The sequence below is a fragment of the Caretta caretta genome, chromosome 1, assembly GCF_965140235.1.
Source record: "Caretta caretta isolate rCarCar2 chromosome 1, rCarCar1.hap1, whole genome shotgun sequence".
Classification (NCBI taxonomy): domain Eukaryota; kingdom Metazoa; phylum Chordata; order Testudines; family Cheloniidae; genus Caretta; species Caretta caretta.
This window is the reverse complement of record NC_134206.1, coordinates 244,658,703-244,678,061: the sequence shown is the minus strand read 5'-3', so window position 1 is coordinate 244,678,061 and position 19,359 is coordinate 244,658,703. Positions and strand designations below refer to the sequence as shown.

General features: G+C 51.2%; 1 protein-coding gene across 6 annotated transcripts in view; it reads left to right on the top strand.

The window, feature by feature from the left end:
• IQSEC3 (IQ motif and Sec7 domain ArfGEF 3) overlaps positions 1-19,359 on the top strand; it is a 123,457-nt gene that overhangs the window by 84,524 nt on the left and 19,574 nt on the right. For all 6 annotated transcript variants that reach the window (XM_048829140.2, XM_048829169.2, XM_048829188.2 and 3 more), the window contains exons 4-5: positions 2,490-3,583; positions 8,101-8,262. In XM_048829140.2, the coding sequence (XP_048685097.1) occupies positions 2,490-3,583; positions 8,101-8,262 (1,256 nt within the window). The remainder of the gene's footprint in view (positions 1-2,489; positions 3,584-8,100; positions 8,263-19,359) is intronic.

Here is a 19,359-nt window from a genome sequence, read left to right as displayed (position 1 = left end):
AGGGTTTAATGGGCATATATTTAAATGAGCCTTGCTTACAGAGAAAGATGGGGAAGGGATAGGTCCTAATTGCTCACAGAGGTGGGGGAGCTGTAAAAGGAGACTGTCCCGCATCCCTTCTTGTGCTTTGAAGATGTGGAAAGGCAAAGCCCTGACCGTATGCTGAAATTTAAGTTTGGTGGGGGCAGGGCGGGTGAGCTCAGGGTGTGATAAGTCTTGGAGACCATCTCCTCCTTGCCCCCAACCCTCTGCTTTTCCCTGCACCCCGGGGCCAGCCCAAAATACCCAGGGCCCTAGGCACACTATAATTCAGCCTGTGCCCCGGCACTGTGGCCCCACCTCCCATTTGGAATGGCATGGGCTCCCTTCTCCTGTCCAGGAGCAGCAGCAGGGCCCTCCCCTGGCGTCCAGCAGGGGCCGCATGCTCTCTCCCCCCTAGAAAGGTGAGGCGTGGCAGTAATCGGTACCTTAGTACTTCACCCAGAAGCTGGGGTGTATCTGTAGGGATGGAGGGCTAAGCCCGTAGCATTCTCCACCTGCCACGCACAGAGTCATCTCCAGAGGTGGCATCTGCAAAAGCCCCTCTCACTCTCACAACAGTGGATCTTGGAGTTAATAGCTTACTGACGTACATGGGGCAATTCTTAAAGCTGGTGTTCCAGGCTCTCTGCAGACGCAGGCAGGCACTTGGTTCGCTTTCTGAAGGTTAGCTTTGCAGTTGTGAGGTCCAGAAATCTACCGAAAAGAAAAGAAAGCTGAGATTCTGATGCAATCGCATGACTCCAGGAGTTGGAACCCTAGATACTGGCATAGTCTGCCTATGCTTGAATCTGGTCCTGTCCACAGTGAGCATGTAATAAACCTCAAGGTCTTTGCACACCTACTCTTGAAACCATGGGACCAGAAAGGAATGCAGTGCAGGTGGACACGGTGTGTCTGAGAAAGGGCCTGTCCTCTGCATATAAGGCAATTAACCATGTGCTCCCCTCTTTGTCTTGATCCTGTTAATAGGCAGAAATAACTTGGTGGTCATGCAACAGCTCACTTGTTAATGCAGGATTGAGCCTGCCTGTGCTCCCTGTCCTGTGCCTCATTTCTACCTGGCATTCTCACTCTTTCACACACACACCCCACTCTGTACGTGGGCTGTGCAGAATAAAGTCCTTTATCAGACATGGGAGGGGACCTGCCAGGCTCAGCAGTTTAGTCACATCTCAATGGGGATAATTAGGGTTTGTCCTTTCTGCTTCCCTCAGCATCATCATCCCTCATCTTCATCCCTCCTACATTGTCCTCTGTTGATCACTCACTGGGACTGAGGCTGGGGTGATGTATGAAGCAGACAGACAGCATCCTCCTGTGGTACATGTCTTGGGCTTCACTTGCAGAGCAAAAACGAAGTGAGGACTGGGAAAAGGAAACAGCATTTGGGTTCATGTGGGAAATTGGCCAGACTGTGGCACAGAAACAACCATAATGAAGTGCCCAGTGTAGGCCTAGTGGCTGGTTTGCTCTGACTAATGTTGTCATGTCTCCTAGCTCTCTGTGTGTGTGTGTGTGTGTGTGAGAGAGAGAGAGAGCGTGTTTAGCAGCTCAGGAGGTATTGCATAGTCTAGAGTCTCCTGCCATTTATTCTTAATAGCTTTTCTCGTCCTTTAAAATGAAAGTTTCTCAGCTTTCAGACCAGTTTTCTTTTTCTCCCTGAGTTGTTTTCATTTGGTTGGTTGGTACCTGAAAAACACAAAGTGCACCAGGCCAAAGAGTGGAGCTTAGATAGGGGTGTGACCCTGAGAGATGCGGAGCACTTCTTGTCACATGCTGAGCAACCTCAACACCCATTGACTTCTGTGGAAGTTGAGGACAGTCGTTCACAGGTTTGGGTCCATAGATTTTAATCTGAGCCCTAGTTTAACAGTTAAAATTCCTTAGTTTTTTTCTTGTTCTCAGTGATTTGCCCTTTCTCTAGAGGCACTTTGCTGAGGTAGCTGAGGGATGTAGAAGTGTTAATGGAGCTTTGGGAGGGTCGCACTGCTGGAGTGCTGTACTTGCATTGACAAGACTCAACTCCAAAGAATTTCAGAGGCTGGTGTCCTGTTCTCAGGGCAGCATTGTACACAGTTCACAGTGCCAGTGTCTCAGCTGGCTTTCCCAGGCCGTGGCCACGAGGAAGCTCATACTGCTGATGTTTTGCCAGGACACAGTGGTGAGGAAGCTCACACTGTGGACACCCCAGCTGGCATTCCCAAAGCACAGCTTTGAGGAAGCCCACACTGTCATTGCTCCAGCAGGCATGGCCAGGGCACTGCTGTGATGGACCCCCTTCTGTTCCAATCCCAGCAGACATCCCCAGGGCAACGCAGTGTGGAAAAAGGCTAATGGAGTATTAGCGGTGACACTCAGTGGGACCTCCAACTAATCAGTGTATAAATTGGGGTCGTGGACAGCCTTCAAAAGTCAATTAAAAAATCTTGTTTGTGTGTGTGTTTCAGATCGAAATGCTAGAGCACAAATACGGAGGGCACCTGGTCTCTCGCAGGGCAGCCTGCACCATCCAGACTGCCTTCCGCCAATACCAACTCAGCAAAAACTTTGAGAAGATCCGGAACTCCCTGCTGGAGAGCCGCATGCCCCGCCGAATCTCACTAAGAAAAGTCCGGGTCCAGAACTCTGAAAGCTTCTCTGCTGATAAAGCCCTGATGGAAGGGTACAACTTTGTGGGCATCCCCTTGGTGAGGTCCCCATCTTTGCCAGTCACCATCAGCGGGGCCCTGACTGAATTGGAGGACTCTTTCACAGAGCAGGTTCAGTCCCTGGCCAAGTCTATTGATGACGCCCTCAGTACATGGAGCCTGAAGACCATGTGTTCCCTTCAAGATGGCAGCTCATACCAGATCAGAGAGACCTTCAGCGCCAGCTCAGTGCAGCCAAACCAGGACTTGGAAGCTGAACTGAAAGAGCAAGAGAAGGAGGAGGGACTGCTGCCAGATACTTTGCCCAAGAGCAGCAGCACCCTCATGATGGCCTTCCGGGATGTCACGGTCCAGATTGACAACAAGAATATCTCAGTCTCATCTTCTACCTCTGTGTCCATGGCGAACTGTCTTGGCAGCAGTGCCCAGGCTGGGCTCTCTCAAGCTGCCAGAATTGAAGAAAGCCCAGGGGATGGGGAAAAGGAAGACAAAAAGTCCCAGGCTGCCCTGGAAGGGCTGCCGGACTCCAGGGTCCTCCAGAACAGTCACACCTTCACCGAGGTGAACGTTAACACCAATGGTTTGGGGGGAGGGGTGATGGAGCAAGGACAAATGGTGGTACAGAAACTCCAGTTTGACTCGAACAATGAGACCGGGCAGGGCAAGGGATCTGAGTCTGAAAATGCAGACAACTCAGAGCAGCTGAGCAGCAGCAGCACCTCCACGTCAGCCAAGTCGGCATCGGAGGTATCTTCTAAGGAAGCGCTGCAGGCCATGATTCTGAGCCTCCCGCGATACCACTGTGAGAATCCAGCCAGCTGCAAATCTCCCACACTTTCCACAGACACCATGAGGAAGCGGCTCTACCGCATTGGGCTGAACCTCTTTAACATGTAAGTGGCTAATGGGACTAAATCCTTTAATCTCACATAGCTTTCTCCATTAATGACAATAAGAAGCTATAAAATGGTATTGGGCTAGATTCATCCCTAGTTGTAACTCATTTATGTTCCAGGGTGCAACCTCCTGGGGACTAAACTCAGGTCCCCAGTCTACAGTGCAGGGGCTTTGCCCTGCGAGTAGTGAACATAGGTTCTCTGGTTGCTGTACTGATACTCCACCATAGCTGGGGAGTGAACCTAAAACCCCATGGTTACTGTCCAGAGTGCTGAAGATTGAACCCTGGCCTTTGGCCAGACGAAGGGATTGTCCAGCTGGGGATGGGACACAGGCCCCCTCTCATTAGTGACAACAGGGCTCTCTTGGGTTGGGGTTGTCCCCAAGCCCTGGTTACTCACTCTGAGGCTTTTCTGAATGAGAACTGAACCCAGGCCTTGTGTTTAGAGTGCCGAGAGCTTAACTAGCTCAGGGTGGGTGCTCCAGCTGCTGTTTTCCTTCAGTATTTTGGGGAGAATTTTTCACCTGACAGATCCAATTTAGTCATCACAATCTATCGCACAGCTCAGAATGATGCCCTGTGAAAAAAGATGTCGGTGTGAAAGCAAAGGCAGAGCAGCCTAGAAATTTGAGTCAGAAGAGGTAACGTGGAAGGTCATGTACTTTGGATTTGCGGAAGGCGACTGAGGCTCTATGAGGAACTTTGGGTTTGCTCATTGCCTCTAGGTGAGACTCTCTTGACTGCAGCAAACCCTGGGAAATACAGTTCTTTGCCCTTTCACAGTTTGATCATGTCACTCTTCACTTTGGTATTCATTCCAGTCCCTGGATGATGACGTTAGCAGAATGATTTCTGAGGCAAGCCCAGGCTGCATACTAGGGGGAAATTTTGCACACACACATTAAGATGCGCCTTTTTACGGGGTACACGTAAGCCTGGATAGGAGACGAGTGAGTGATGCACGTGGAGTGGATATGTGAATTATGAAGTCAGTGATTTGAGGACAAAGGGGTCTGGATAGGTGCTTTATAGAGATGGTCTCAGAGCACACCCACATCTTTTGGGTGTTTACCAGATAGGCTTGGGCCTGGTTCTGGATGGGCATTTTACCCTGAGACAGATTTGGGGGCACACACAGATGTGGGTGGACATTTTACCTGAGATGGGAATGGAACATGAACAAGTCTGAACATGTTCTATCAGAAAGAGGCTTGGGGTGTCCTCAGGTCTGGCTGGCAGTCGTGTGGAGACCAGAGCACAGAGAGGACGAACACCGGAGGTGGGTTTGTAGCACACAGATCTGGTTACACAGGAGACAGGCTCAGGTCTGCCCAGTTGTTTTACAGAGACAGGCCTCAGACCTGTTTGGGTCTGAATGGGTGTTTTATTGAAGATAGACTCAGTGCTCAGCTTTTTGCAAGCTAAATGTTTGAATATTCGTAGACAAGCCTGGCAACTGTGCCTGCACCAATTTGTCTTCATCTGGCTCGAATTGTGTATGTAGCTGACATGAGCACTGAGCTGATGGTAACGCAGGGGCGTGAATGTTTTTTCCCTGTGACTCCTGCAGTCAGGTTGGCTGATACACACATAATGAATCAGCAGCTTGTTGACTGCTTTGATCTTCTTCCACTTGCTGACCCAGACTCACCACATCTTTTTGGTCTCTGTGTGACTGGAGTCATGTCAAATACGCATCATTCAGAACCACATTCTCCTGGCCACGCCTTCCACCCTCTTGTGACCAGTCTCATGCCTGTCACCTGTTAGAGTCAGTTTTTTCGGAAAGATATTTAGCTAGGGAGAGGAAAGGTGCCAGCTTGTCAGTCTGGGAGAGTGAAGTCTTCTGTTTATCCCCAGCACTTGTGCAGAAAGAGCAGCAGTAAGACAAGCTTCTTCTGCAGAGACACACCAGTGAGCCCCAAAGGGGTCTGTCTCTGGGGCTGAGAAGGCAGTTCAGTTCATATAGCCCATGCAGTCCGTAGCCTCCCTTCTGAGACTTCCAGCAAAGAGACCACTTGATTGGTATTTATAGTGATGTGGACACTGCCCACTAGAAACTAGACTGAGCGCAGCAAACCCATTTCATAGAGTGCCATTGAGCAGTATTGATGTTTGGTCACCACTAGCCTAACTGAAAAGTGAAAGGCTCGACTGTCTATTAGCAATCTCGCTGTGCTCTTTAGTCCCCATCTGAGTTTTCAGCAAGTGATATTGTGGATTGGAACTGGCCCCTGGGAACGTAGTGATTGCATTTATCCTGTGGCACACCCCACAGCGAAGGGGTGGAATTCCTGGACCGGAGAGTACCTTATGATGCAGTGTTGCTCTAAAAACTGTGTTTGCATGTGGGCAGCTAGCTGCGTAGGTGGAGGGAAAGCCAGCAGGACTGTAGGAATCCCACAACACATACTGGCTATGCTTAGCTTCTTAGGGACAGAGGAGAATGCCAGGGGCCAACGTCAGAAGTGATGTAAGTGGAGATGTAAGATACATAACGTGGATAAAATAAATGAAGGTAAGGGGCACAGAGCACACTATTCAGTTGTGTGGCATTCAGTCACTGTGCTAGTTGAGAGTGCATCACACCTATTGGTATTTTATGGGGAACAAATTCTGCCCCTGGCAAAAGCAGGGGGAAAGCTCCTTTTTAGTTAATGGGAGTTTTGAGTGTGTACATCATATTATCTTCTAGTTGCAGCCAAGGAAGTGTGGAAATGGTGAAATGTAAATTAAAGGGAGACAGGGGGTGGAGGTGGTACTTTATTTTACATCTTCCTGTTTATTACTTTTCCTGCATCATCCTTCCCCCCACCCCCCAACCTGTGCATCCATCCCCATGGTATGACAGTTCCATTCGCAGGCCACATTCAGCTCTCAGGTACACTGAGGTAAATCCAGAGTAAACCCACTGGCTTCAGTGGAATTACTCTGAATTTGCACCTGTAGCTGAGATCAGCCCCTGGCATTTGGGCATCTGCTGAGATGCCCCAGAGGTGCATTTGCGGGTGCACTTTCCAAACCCTTTCACTTCTGAATTTGAATTCTACATACACACACAACCCCTTGTGATGCTTGTGTTTGGTAGTGTTCTTTACACTGACTCTTCAGAGGTGACATACGGCAAGTATGTCACCGTAGCACGGCAAGTGCATTTTGCCCGATGTACATGATGTGTTAAGTAGCGCTTAATAGGGTAAGTGAGCCTGGGTTTTTCGCTGGGGTATTTGGCCGAACTCCCACGTGCATACTGCATGGGCTGAGTTGCTGTTTTTCCATTAGGATTATCACTTCATCAATTTTCAGCTCATTCTGTTCATGTAATTCCGTGGTATATTTCTGGTACGTGCACTCTTGTATGCCCCATGGGGCTCTCCTACGAGGGACAATGCACTCTCTGGCATGCTGTTCCATCCTGGGTATGGATGAGTTGTTTGCACAGTCCCTAATCACCCGGTAGATCTGAGCAGTGGAAGTCACGGAGGAATCAAGCACTCATGTGCTACTGTGTACTGTGCTGTTTCTCTCAGGAAGCTGCTTGTGCAAATTCATTCATTAAGCCTTTGCAAAATTCCCCGGTGGGCTAACGATAGAAATGGGACATTCTTGCCTCCTTCATGAGGCAGCACCAACCATCCTGGATTGGAGAACCAGGAGGAATTTGGAAATCATCTCAGCGTTCGCTGATTCCCCTGTGCATCTGACTGACAGCCAGAGCGCGGTTTGCTAGAGCGCATCACAGGTGACAGCCTGCCAGAGGGGCAGGGGAGTAGGGACAAAAGAGATACATGCAAACCTTCAGTACACCCCTGTGTGCCATGCATACTCACACAGACACGCTCACACGCACAAAGGGCCACATAGAAACACCTACACCCAGAGGCACACACACACAAACACACATGGGTGACACATGCATCGTGTATATTTGCGCACAGAAACACACATGATCTCAGAGATGCTCATGCATACGAAGACACATGCAGAGGCGCACACAAACACCACACACTCAGGCACAAGCACTTGCAGAGTCACACACGTGCAACTCTCAGAGAGCTCCATAAGCAGACAGAGACACAAACTTACTGACACAACACACACAGCTGATCTGGGCTGGGGGCTGCAGGGAAGGTTATGGCCTGTTTAGGCTGTGTCCTCATAACTAGGTTCTCAGTGCATTCAGTGTCTCTGTAGAGGCCCCAGTCTGAGTAGTCAAGGCTGCCCCACGGAGTGACACACCAGCTGGACAGGTACCATGGATGCTTCTGTCCTTGTAATCAGAACCATTTTTACCCCCTTAACCTGTGACATGGCAGGGGCCGGGTGAGGCTCCCCCCCTGCAGGCTGGATGGATCCGCTGCTGACCTTGCCCCTGCCCCACAACCAGGCCAGTCACTAGCATGCACATTAATGGGAGGAATGTGGGGGAGGACTCCCCAAGGGGACTCCTTCCAGAGGTAATGGTTCCCCGAAGGGAGTGTCCGGCTCACCGTCCCTGTCCTTCTCTTCCAGAAATCCAGACAAAGGGATCCAGTTCCTGATCTCTCGGGGTTTCATCCCGGACACGCCCATCGGGGTGGCACATTTCCTGCTCCAGCGCAAGGGCCTCAGCCGCCAGATGATCGGGGAATTCCTGGGCAACAGCAAGAAACAATTCAACAGGGACGTCCTGGAGTAAGTGCAGAGACCCCTCCCCTCTCCCCCCAACTGCCGTCCCCTTCTGAGTGAGCGTGCGCTGCCCCCTTCCTAACTCCCTTTCAGTAAGTGTGCTCTCCACTCCGTCTCTGTCCTCCTCTGCCTCTTCTAGGAGTGTCCCTGCCCCCCCACTCTGAGTGAGCGTACCTGCCCCTCCCACTCCCCACCTTCCCCCCAGTTGTACCCCTGCTGGTGAGTGTGCTCCACCTTCTCCTTGTCCTGTCCCCCTACACATACTTTTCTGCATCATGAGGGGCTGCTGCAGCTCTGCTTTCTTTGGTGCTCCTGCAGCCGCTGTCCTGGCCTTTCAGCATCTCTTTCCCCAGAGCTCCTTCAGCCAGCTAGAACTAACGTAATAGCCCCCGGCCTGACAGAGTTCAGACTGGTGTGAATCAGCAGCCAGAACCACCGGAGTCACTGCATTTATAGGCGTATAAAACTGGGGTGAGCAAGAGGGAGACCAGGCCCCACGGCTTCCTCGGGTGTTAAAGATCCTGTGGCACTCTATGGAAGGTGATCGGGGTAACAAGGGGAGGAGAGGCACTGTCTTGTGCTTATGGGACAGGTTGGGGAGTTGGGAGAGCTGGTTCCATTCCTGGCTCTGTCACTGACCTGTGTCCAACCGTAAAATGGGGATAATAAATACGGGGGTCAAAGCTGTCGGGTGGGGGTGGGGGAAGGGCTCGGAGATCCTGGCCTAGAAGACACTTAAGTAATGGGTTGTTACTACCTTTGCAATCCCCAAGGGCTGGCCAACAGTGCCATGTCATCCGCTTCCATGGGCGGAGGTTCGCTCTCCGCACAGCGGCCTCCAGTGCCATTTCTGTTGGGTTCCCCAGCCTGCTCAGCCTGTCTCAGGCCCCCTTCCGCTCCTGTTCAGCTGCTGCCCTTGGTGGGTTATTCTGCTAGGCTTCACTGGCCCTGATTCTCTCCTGGTCCTGCAAGTCAGAGCCCCTTCCATCAGCCCTGTATTTCAGGCTGGAGCTTGCTAGTGGCTTTTTGAGGCCCATACGTACTTCCCCAGCACCTGCTTCCAGCCAGTCCTGCCCTTCTCCCCACCATGGTCTACAGGCAGGGGTGAAAGTAAGTTAGAGGACTTACCGGTATGCTGGAGTCCTGAGCAGGGGGCATGGCCTCAACCGGAAGAGGCACGGCCTTAAATCCCCAGGCCCTTTAAATCTTGATTTAAAGGGCCAGGGCTCCAGCTGCGGTAGTGGAGGCTGGGAGCCCGGGGCCCTTTAAATCACCCCTGAGCTACTAGCTGCAGAGGCAGCTGGGAGCCCCGGGGCTCGGGGGCGATTTAAAGGGCCCAGGGCTCCAGCTGCTGCTACTGCAGCAGAGCCCCAGGGCCTTTAAATAACTGAGGAACCCTGGGGGCTCCTGGCTGCCACTGCTACCCCAGGGCTCTGGGCTCTAGCAGAGCTTTAAAGGGCCTGGAGCTCCGCTGTGGTAGCAGCTACCGGAGCCCTGAGCCCTTTAAATCCCTGCCTGAGCCCTGCTGCCCGAGCCCTGGGGTAGCAGTGGCTGGGCTGCAACGGGGATTTAAAGGGCCCGGGGCTCCAGCCGCCGCTACTGCCCCAGCCCTCTAAATGCCCGCTGGAGCCCCACCGCCGCTACCCCAGGGCTTTGGCAGCGGGGCTCTGGCGGGGATTTAAAGGGCCCCAGGGGGGTAGCGGGGGCGAGAGCTCCAGGGCCCTTTAAATCCCCCTTGCAGCCCGGCCACTGCTACCCCAGGGCTCAGGCAGTAGGGCTCAGGTGGGGATTTAAAGGGCTTGGGGCTCCAGCCGCCGCTATCGCCCCGGCCCTTTAAATCCCCTCCGGAGCCCCACCGCTGCTACCCCAGGGCTTTGGCAGCAGGGTTCTGGCGGGGATTTGAAGGGCCCTGGGAGGGTAGCAGGGGCGAGAGCTCCGGGGCCCTTTAAATCCCTGCCAGAGCCCCGCCACTGCCGCTACCCCAGGGCTCAGACAGCAGGGCTCAGACAGGGATTTAAAGGGCCCCGGGCCAGTAGCGGCGGCTGGAGCTCCGCAGCCCTTTAAATCCCCACCGCAGCCCCGCTGCCGCTACCCCAGGGCTTTAAATTGCCCTCTCTGAAAGCCGGTCCTGGTATGGCACACCGGCTCTTACCAGTACGCCGTACCGGGGCGTACCGGCTGACTTTCACCTCTGTCTGCAGGGCCATCGCTCACCTGCTGCCTCCCGACTTTGGGATGGGGAATGGGGACAGGAGGAGTCTTACCTGGTCTTCTGGCCCCTGTCTGAGAGGGCAGGCTTTCCTCCAAGACTGGCTTCTCTGTGGGTCCCAGGCTGTGTGCTGGTCTCCCTCCCTGGGCTTCCTTTACTGCCCAGCTCTGAAGGATCTATTCCCCTTCAGGTCACTCATGTAGGGGAGGGCGCCCTGTAGAGGCCTCTCCACCAGTAGAAGAAGTAGAATAGCCACTGCTTGCATGCTGGCTCAGCACCTCTCTTGGACCACGACAAACAACACTGCCAGGGACAGAGCCAGAGCCAAACTCTCCTGAGAATCAAGGCAGCGAGAGCAGGAAGGGTTTGAGCCAGTGTGTCTGCTCAGCCCTGCTCCTCAGCAACAGCCACCTCCAGGAGTACAGGAGCGACTTTCTGCTCTCTCGGAGCCTGATCCTGTGAGGTCGTCTCTGAAGTCAGTGGGAGACAAGATCACGCAGCACTGACTCTCCAGAGAAACTCAGCATGGGCCCTTAGCCATATATCCGTCAGTGCATGTCATAGCTCTCAGCTAGATCTTTCTTTCCATCGGGACAGAAGGTTTGTACTAAATATCTTGTTATAAATCAGAGGTGGGCCTGAACCTGGAATGCGCCCCCTCCCCCATTCTCCCGAATGTGAGACACTGAAATTCCACAGTTAGGGCCTGTGATGAACAGAGCTGAACTGGAAACCCAAATTCCCTTCCCCCCCATAACTTTGGGGAAGGAAGAGATGTCAAATCAGGAGCCAAACTTGGGTCCAAATTTCAAGGCTTATCACTGCCATAAATGCCATGCTATATATCAGGATTATTTTATTGCCACAGGTGCTTGGCCATGTATCCTGCCTCTCTGTCTCATATGCTGTGTGTGTATTGATCCAGCCGTAATTGAGGCACGTGGTCTCTCAAATCATTTCATGCTGAGTGCCACAATTAAAAGTAATTGCCTTTTCTCCATCAGGCAATGTGTGGGCTGCATCTCCAGACAGAGCCTCTTTAAATCCAAGCCCATCTTCAGTGCAGAGAGAGGGGTTGTTGCAATAGTAGTAGGCGGATAATTCCTGCTACCCCTAGGTTGTGCATCAGCCCCCACTGACAATGTTCTTATCTGTCTCTTGGGTAAACAAATGATGTGCTAGCATTCAGTGAGAAAGGTTCCTACAACAGAGCCTGTGCCATGCATCCCAGTGTAAATACGATGTAGATGCCAAGTCATTATTACTGCGCATGTCAGTAGAGCTGTGAGTGCATGTGCATTCTGGAGTGTTAATGTACCTGAGCACCATCCTCACCACACACGGCACCTCCAAAGAATCTTTCAGCCATAGGTCTCAAAGCATTTAACAAAGGTGAAGGAGTATCATTGGGTCTATTTTACAGATGGACAGAAGTTCTGTGACTTGCTATCACAGGGCAAATGCACCCCGTTCCCCTTTGGGGTGGGGTAATGGCATTGTGGCCCCACAGTGAAGTCCACCCAGCTACCCTTATCCTCAGGGCAGTAAGACCTAATGGCCAAAGTCTCTACAGTTGCCCTTCTTCACAGGGCTATGTGACCTAGTGGCCAGAGTCACTGAGGCTTCCCTCTCCCTCAGGGTGATCTGGCCCAATGACCAGAGTAAATAAGGCTGCCGTCCTCCGCAGGGCTGTGCGGCCTAGTGGCTGGCCAGGGGAGTGGGCCGCCACCTAGGGGTGAGTGGTGTCTGGGGTAGTGTAACCTGAGCCCTTCCTACTCCACCGGGTCCCAGCCCAGTGCCCTGACAGTGGCAAGTGTTCTTGCCACTGAGTCAGCGGGGATCCAACCGCAACACACTGACGTCCCCAACAACAACTAGTCCCCCTTGGCTACTTCCTACCCTGTCCCTGATACCATGGTCTGGGCATCTCTGGGATGTCCAGGTTTCTTGGCCTGTGTGACTCTAACCCCTTTGGGGCATCCTTGGGTACCTGGGTATCCGCTTGGGTCTTGGTGCCTCTGGCTTCTGCAGTCTGGGGCTTCAGCAGCTCCCAGGCTGGAGCCTGTAAAGTGCATCCTCCCTCCTCAGTGGTCAGCCCTGACTGAGCTGAGTTGCTCCCTTTTATAGTCTTGCTCCAGTTGGAGTATGTCCAGCAAGGGTGAGGGGCGGGGTTTCCTCTGCCCAGAGTGTGTGTTTAACCCCTTCTTGGCCAGTGTGGGGCAAGTGCACCCTGTCACACTTGCCCAAGATCACTCAGGCCTGATTGCCCCTTCACCAGTGCAAATCGGAAGCATTTCCTTTCAAGTTAATAGTTACACTGGCATGAATGAGAGAAGAATTGGCCCACTGAATCTATGGCAAAACCCATCTCCGATGTCTTAGCCCCCTGCCCTATCCACACTTAGTGTATTAACACAACACCAGAGCGCCAGTGTGTCTAGTCCCATCAGCCGAGCAGTGTCCTCGTACGTTAGTGTATCAGCCTCTGTGCATTGAGTGGTGTGTTTAACGTCTACAGCCTGCCCAAGTACAGGCTGACCAGACAGCAAGTGTGAAAAGTTGGGATGGGGGTGGGGAGGTAATAGGACCCTATATAAGAAAAAGACCCCAAAATCGGGAACTGTCCCTATAAAATCGAGACATCTGGTCACCCTACCCAGATATGCTCTGTCTGCGGTGCCCAGTGCTGCCAGCAGGACTGGCGCGCTCCCTCCTTCTCTCAGCTGCACAAGTAGCCACATTATCACAAGTGCTTGGGTGGCAGCACTGTGTACCCCTGACAGAGCATATCCGGATGGGCGATAGACCCATGCAGTGAGCACAACTGAGAGCACGGGGGTGACAGCTGCGCGTGCAGATTACAGACGTGAGTCTGAGAATCCCGCCCTCCGTTCTTGCAAAGTCATTTCAATTATTTATGAGATTTACTGTGTTAATTCAGCTGTAGTTTAATATGAAAAGCAACTCAAAACTCATGTTGGAAATGTGAGCTGTAAGCTTTCTTCTTATCACAGCCCAGTTCAATTAACCAAACCAGATTAATAAATAATAGGACAGCCTTTAAAACAGCTGTGAAAGTCTCCAGCCTCCCTCGTGCACTCAAGTGCTGAGCAGCACGGCCCAGGTCACAAACTACTGGCTCAGCATTGGTATCTTTACTCAGGAGACTCCTGTTGGATTCCAAGGACACTTTGGGCCATTAAAGGCCGCCGCTCAGGCAGATGGGCAAGTGACCTGCCATCTGTTTCTTTTGTCATTTAACAGAGTTAATAATTGCACCAATATTTTTGCACCGTCCTTTAAAAATGTGACCTCTTTAATTCATGCTTAGTGAGTGAATGTGGATGCAGACAAGAGGAATGTACTGTGTAGATCACAAAGTGTGTTAAATATCCAGGGATGTAAAGATCTTTAGCACAAGATTTGGCCAGTTTGGTAAATTATTCCCCACTACCCCCAAATCAGGGCTTCCAAGCCCCTGCTATCCTTGAATAATACTTCCCGCTCCCCCCCATCTAATTTCATCTCACCCAATGAAATCTACAATCATCAGCATGGTAGCTGGGTACTCTGTGGTATTTGAATACATTATGGGTTGTATTGTCAAAAGTGCCTAATGACAGAAGAGCACAAGTTCCTTTGAAAGTCACTAGGACTGTGCTCCTAAGGGCTTATCTATACAGGGGAGTTTACCATCATCTTGTGCACTTTTGAAAATCCCATCCTATTTCTTCATTCCCTGTTCACCCAATAAGACCTTCCAATGCAAGAACCCCACCCTCTGGCCAGCACATTTCCCACTGGATCCTATTCCCACGGCTCCTACAGTCAGCCAAGCAGACTCAGTAGACAGCCAGATGTGACCCATTCTCTGCCACCCTCATGGACTGCACAGAGCCAGCCCAAAGTATGAGGACTGAGCGACAGTCCCAGCCTGCGTGGCCACTAGACTGCTGATCTGATTCCTAAGCGGTTTTTAGGATGTCTGCATATCACATATTCCACACATGCTATCAGACAGATCACATAGCTGTGTGGGAAGGGGACCCAGTAAAAAACATCAGCATTCACAACATTGCGCAATGTTCTCATTCTTGCCTTCATCTCTTTCTCCAGCCATTCTTTCTTCTGTGCTTTCTTAGTTTGATGCTTGCTTGCTGCTGTTCTCATTCCTTTATCCATTCTTTCATGCTCTCTCTCTCTTTTTGCTGACATTCATCCTTTCATGCTGTCTTTTTGTTTGCCTTCATTCATTCTTTCATGCCCTCTCTTTCTTCCTTCCCCCTGTTTTTGTCTCAGGAATTTCATACATTCCTGGTTTGTTCATGAGCCAGTTCTTGTGACCCGTGCCATGAATGAAGCTGGCAGCGCTGCTGGGGCTGGATTGCTCGCACTCTGGATCACAGGATCCTGGGAAGGTCAGAGCGGCTGTCCTGATTCATTTGTTTCCAAAGGAGGAACGTAGGAGACGTTGCGGTGAATAAGGGCAGGTCACCGTTAGAATGCAACCGCTGGGTTTGTTCTGACGCATTCTCCTTGCGGGCGTGCTGCTGTTCTCACTGTCAGACACATGTTGCCTTCCCTTTCTCTAATGGGCAGCGAGGCAGAGAGGAGCTCCTCTTGAGAGATGCAAATTCACAACCAGAAGCATGAGGAGGCAGCTCTCAGTGAAGGAAGCCAGTTTGCTATTTCACCCATTAAACTGTCTTTGGATTGACACAGGAGGCTTCCTGGCTACTCCCAAAACAACCGCACTCATCAAGGAGTTAGCATCCCCTGTTGAGGGGCCCCAGGAGATTTGCATTACAAGAGAATTTGAGCAGGGGCTGTGCAAAAGCTTCTACACCAGAGGTGAGACCATGGATTTAGTTCAGCTACAGATTGATAACGAGGGGATGGGGAGAGACGTTTGCCTAGTGCTGCCAACCATGTGCAATATCCCCAGTAAGATCTGAGTTATGCAGGAGGGAGCTGTGCATGCCACTGCCTCCCTAGTGCAAGGAGAGCCAGGTGTGCAGTACACCTTCGGGAGGGGGAGGAGACATGTACACAATGCAGATCACATGTGACATGTACTTGTGCACAGCCCAGCTTCTGCTCCTGCTAAGGCGCCCAGGGTAGGAAGATTGTGCAGCAACCTTGTACGCAGCACAGACACTCTCATGTCACGAGGTCTATAGGCCTGGCAGAGCACCCCTCAAGTAAGCAGAGCCGTGCATGTATTTGCAGCCCCCCTTGTGTGAGGAGAGCGGTCTGCACTGGGAGTCTGTTCTATGCAAAAAGGACTGTATACACAGTGCAGCTTCTCCTGTGGGAAATGGGCAGTAAGGTAGAACAGCTGGCAGGCTGTGCCATGCACTTCTCATACTAGGAGGGCCGGTGTGTATGAAGTAGTGTCTCCCTACCAAGTGAGTTGGCATGCACACTGCAGCCACTTGAGCCCTGGGAGGGCTAGCGTGCATGGCACAGCTGCCCTTGTGCAAGGAGAGCCATGCGCACGGCGCCATGTTCCCGTGTGGAGCCGCTGGCCTGCGCAGTGCAGCTGGCCTCATGTGAGTTGAGCTCTTCTCTTCCAGTTGGGCCTGAAGTTCTCTTTCTTTTTTGGGGGGAGAGGAATGTTATTTATTAATATCTTTGAGTCTTGTGGTTTTAAGAGTTTCCACCTGGCTGCCTCTCCTCACCTCCCTCCCTGAGCCTGGGCTGTGAGTTCATTACCGACGCTTTTAGTTACAGCCCAGCTCCCGCTGTGTTGTCACCTGAGCAGAAAAGCTTTAAAATAGGTCATTGTGCTTGACTGAGCTGATGCGAGCCCCACACGGTACAGCTGCTTCTTGCCTTCTCAGAACTCTTTCACCACGAGTCTCCATCGCCACGATTAGTCCTGTGCTAAATGCCTCGCGGCACAATCATCGCTGGCATGATGCCTCAACACACGTTTCGCTATCAGTGGGCGACGTGCCTCTGGGCATACTACCTGTGGGCATGAAGCCCAAGGAGACGCAGCTGGGAATGTTCTAACAGTGAAAAATGATCCCATTGGGTGCCAGGCCCAGATCCCATCCCCAAGGAATGCTAGGCATCTGGACTCGGATCCCCAGGGGATGCCAAGTGCCTGCGTTTTGAGCTCTCTGTTGTCCCAGGTTGTTGGGAGCGCCTTGAATCAAAATACCAGTCCTCATTTTTGAGGGACGCAGCTATCAACTTAAATGCTCAGTAGTGACCAGACTCCCAAAGTCCTGTCCCAGTGTGTGCTGGGCTCACTGCAGAGCTGGATGGACTCTGAGAACAGTCTTTCGTCACTTGTCCCACAGTGCTGGCTGGTCAGGAATCTGGAAGGGACCTGCTCAGACAGTTACACTGCCCTCTGCTTCCCTGCCTCTCAGTCCATCTGATTGCATGGTCGTAGCCATCTGCGGCACAGTGGTGCTTGCATGCAACAATGAGCAGGCCTTCTTCAGTTATGGCACATGGAAGAGCTGTGTGATCCTTGACATGGATGCAGGAACCCACTCTCAGAGATCCTCCCCCCCGTCTTACTTCTGTTAGTGCAGCCAGCTCTGGGGTGAGGCAGTTTCAATGAGCTGGAGGCAAAGCTGCCTTTGCACCAAGGCCCTGGAGGCTGAGGAGATTCTGTCACTCTTACAGAGCTTGTGGCTACAGATCCGCTGGCCAAGCTCAGCTTCCACAATCCCTGCCTCTTTTGGAAAGAAGTGACCCTCCTTCCTGGAGTCCCCTGAGAAGTACTACAGAGTTGAGTGTCAGTGAACAATTGTTACAGTTTGTACCTTATAAAGATCGTAGAGAACCTTTAAAATCCTGCTGGCACCTAAAGAAATCTGCCAGACAAATGGAGTGCAAGCCCAGCGGAAATGGCTAAACCAGATTTCCTCATTCCTTTGCCATTTCTACTAGCTCCGCATTTCCCAACATGTGGGGCATGCTCCTCTGGGCGTGGGACAAATGACTATACGGGGGCAGCTTTGATTTTATGGAGAAAAAAGCAAGTCTGCAGCTGTTACATCTGTGAAGAAAACCTTCAAAACAAGGAATGCGTGTAAGAAAGGAGAGGAAGTGTCACATGCAGCTCACCTTACCTGATCACTCTTGTTACAGTGTGTATGGTAACACCCATTGTTTCATGTTCTCTGTGTATATAAAATCTCCCCACTGTATTTTCCACTGCACGCATCCCATGAAGTGAGCTGTAACTCATGAAAGCTCATGCTCAAATAAATTTGTTAGTCTCTAAGATGCCACAAGTACTCCTTTTCTTTTTGCGGATACAGACTAGCACGGCTGCTACTCTGAAACCTGTCATTATGCAAGGCACTGAATTTAGCCTTATGGAGTGGAAATCCATTAACTTCTTGAAAAAACTCATACAGATACAGACAGACATCATCTTCCTTTCCAAATGCAAACAGATGGACATCATACCAAAAGGACTGAAGGTGAAAAATCCATTACAATCTCACACAGACTATGCTGACAGATTGTGCCACACACTCTCAAAGAAACTGCGGAACCACCTGATCAACATCCTATACAGCGAACAGGGAAAGATTAAGAGTGAGCTCTCAAAACTGGATACTCTCATAAAAAACCAACCTTCCACACAAACTTCCTTGTGGCTGGACTTTACAAAAACTAGACAAGCCATTTACAACACACACTTTGCTTCTCTACAAAAGAAAAAGGACACTAAACTATCTAAACTACTACATGCCACAAGGGGCCACAGCAGTGGTTCCCTTAACCCGCCCAGCAATATTGTTAATCTGTCCAGCTATACTCTTAGCAGAGCAGAAGAATCTGTCCTATCTCGGGGCCTCTCCTTCTGCCCCTCCACCCCCACGAACATGATACAGTTCTGTGGTGACCTAGAATCCTATTTTCGACGTCCCCAACTCAAGGAATATTTCCAACACACCTCTGAACAACATACTAACCCACAGAGACCTTCCTACCAACACTACAAAAAGAAGGATTCTGGGTGGACTCCTCCTGAAGGTCAAAACAACAGACTGGACTTCTACATAGAGTGCTTCCGCCAACGTGCACGGGCTGAAATTGTGGAAAAGCAGCATCACTTGCCCCATAACCTCAGCCATGCAGAACATAATGCCATCCACAGCCTCAGGAACAACTCTGACATCATAATCAAAAAGGCTGACAAAGGAGGTGCTGTCGTCATCATGAATAGGTCGGAATATGAACAAAAGGCTGCTCGGCAGCTCTCCAACACCACTTTATACAAGCCATTACCCTCTGATCCCACTGAGAGTTACCAAAAGAAACTACACCATCTGCTCAAGAAACTCCCTGAAAAAGCACAAGAACAAATCCACACAGACACAACCCTAGAACCCCAACCAGGGGTATTCTATCTGCTACCCAAGCTCCATAAACCTGGAAATCCTGGATGCCCCATCATCTCAGGCGTTGGCACCCTGACAGCAGGATTGTCTGGCTATGTAGACGCCCTCCTCAGGCCCTACGCTACCAGCACTCCCAGCTATCTTCGAGACACCACTGACTTCCTGAGGAAACTACAATCCGTCGGTGATCTTCCCGAAAACAGCATCCTAGCCACTATGGATGTAGAAGCCCTCTACACCAACATTCCATACAAAGATTGACTACAAGCCGTCAGGAACAGTATCCCCGATAATGTCACGGCAAACCCGGTGACTGAACTTTGTGACTTTGTGCTCACCCATAAACTATTTCATATTTGGGGACAATGTATACCTTCAAATCAGCAGCACTGCTATGGGTACTCGCATGGCCCCACAGTATGCCAACATTTTTATGGCTAACTTAGAACAACGCTTCCTCAGCTCTCGTCCCCTAATGCCCCTACTCTACTTGTGCTACATTGATGACATCTTCAT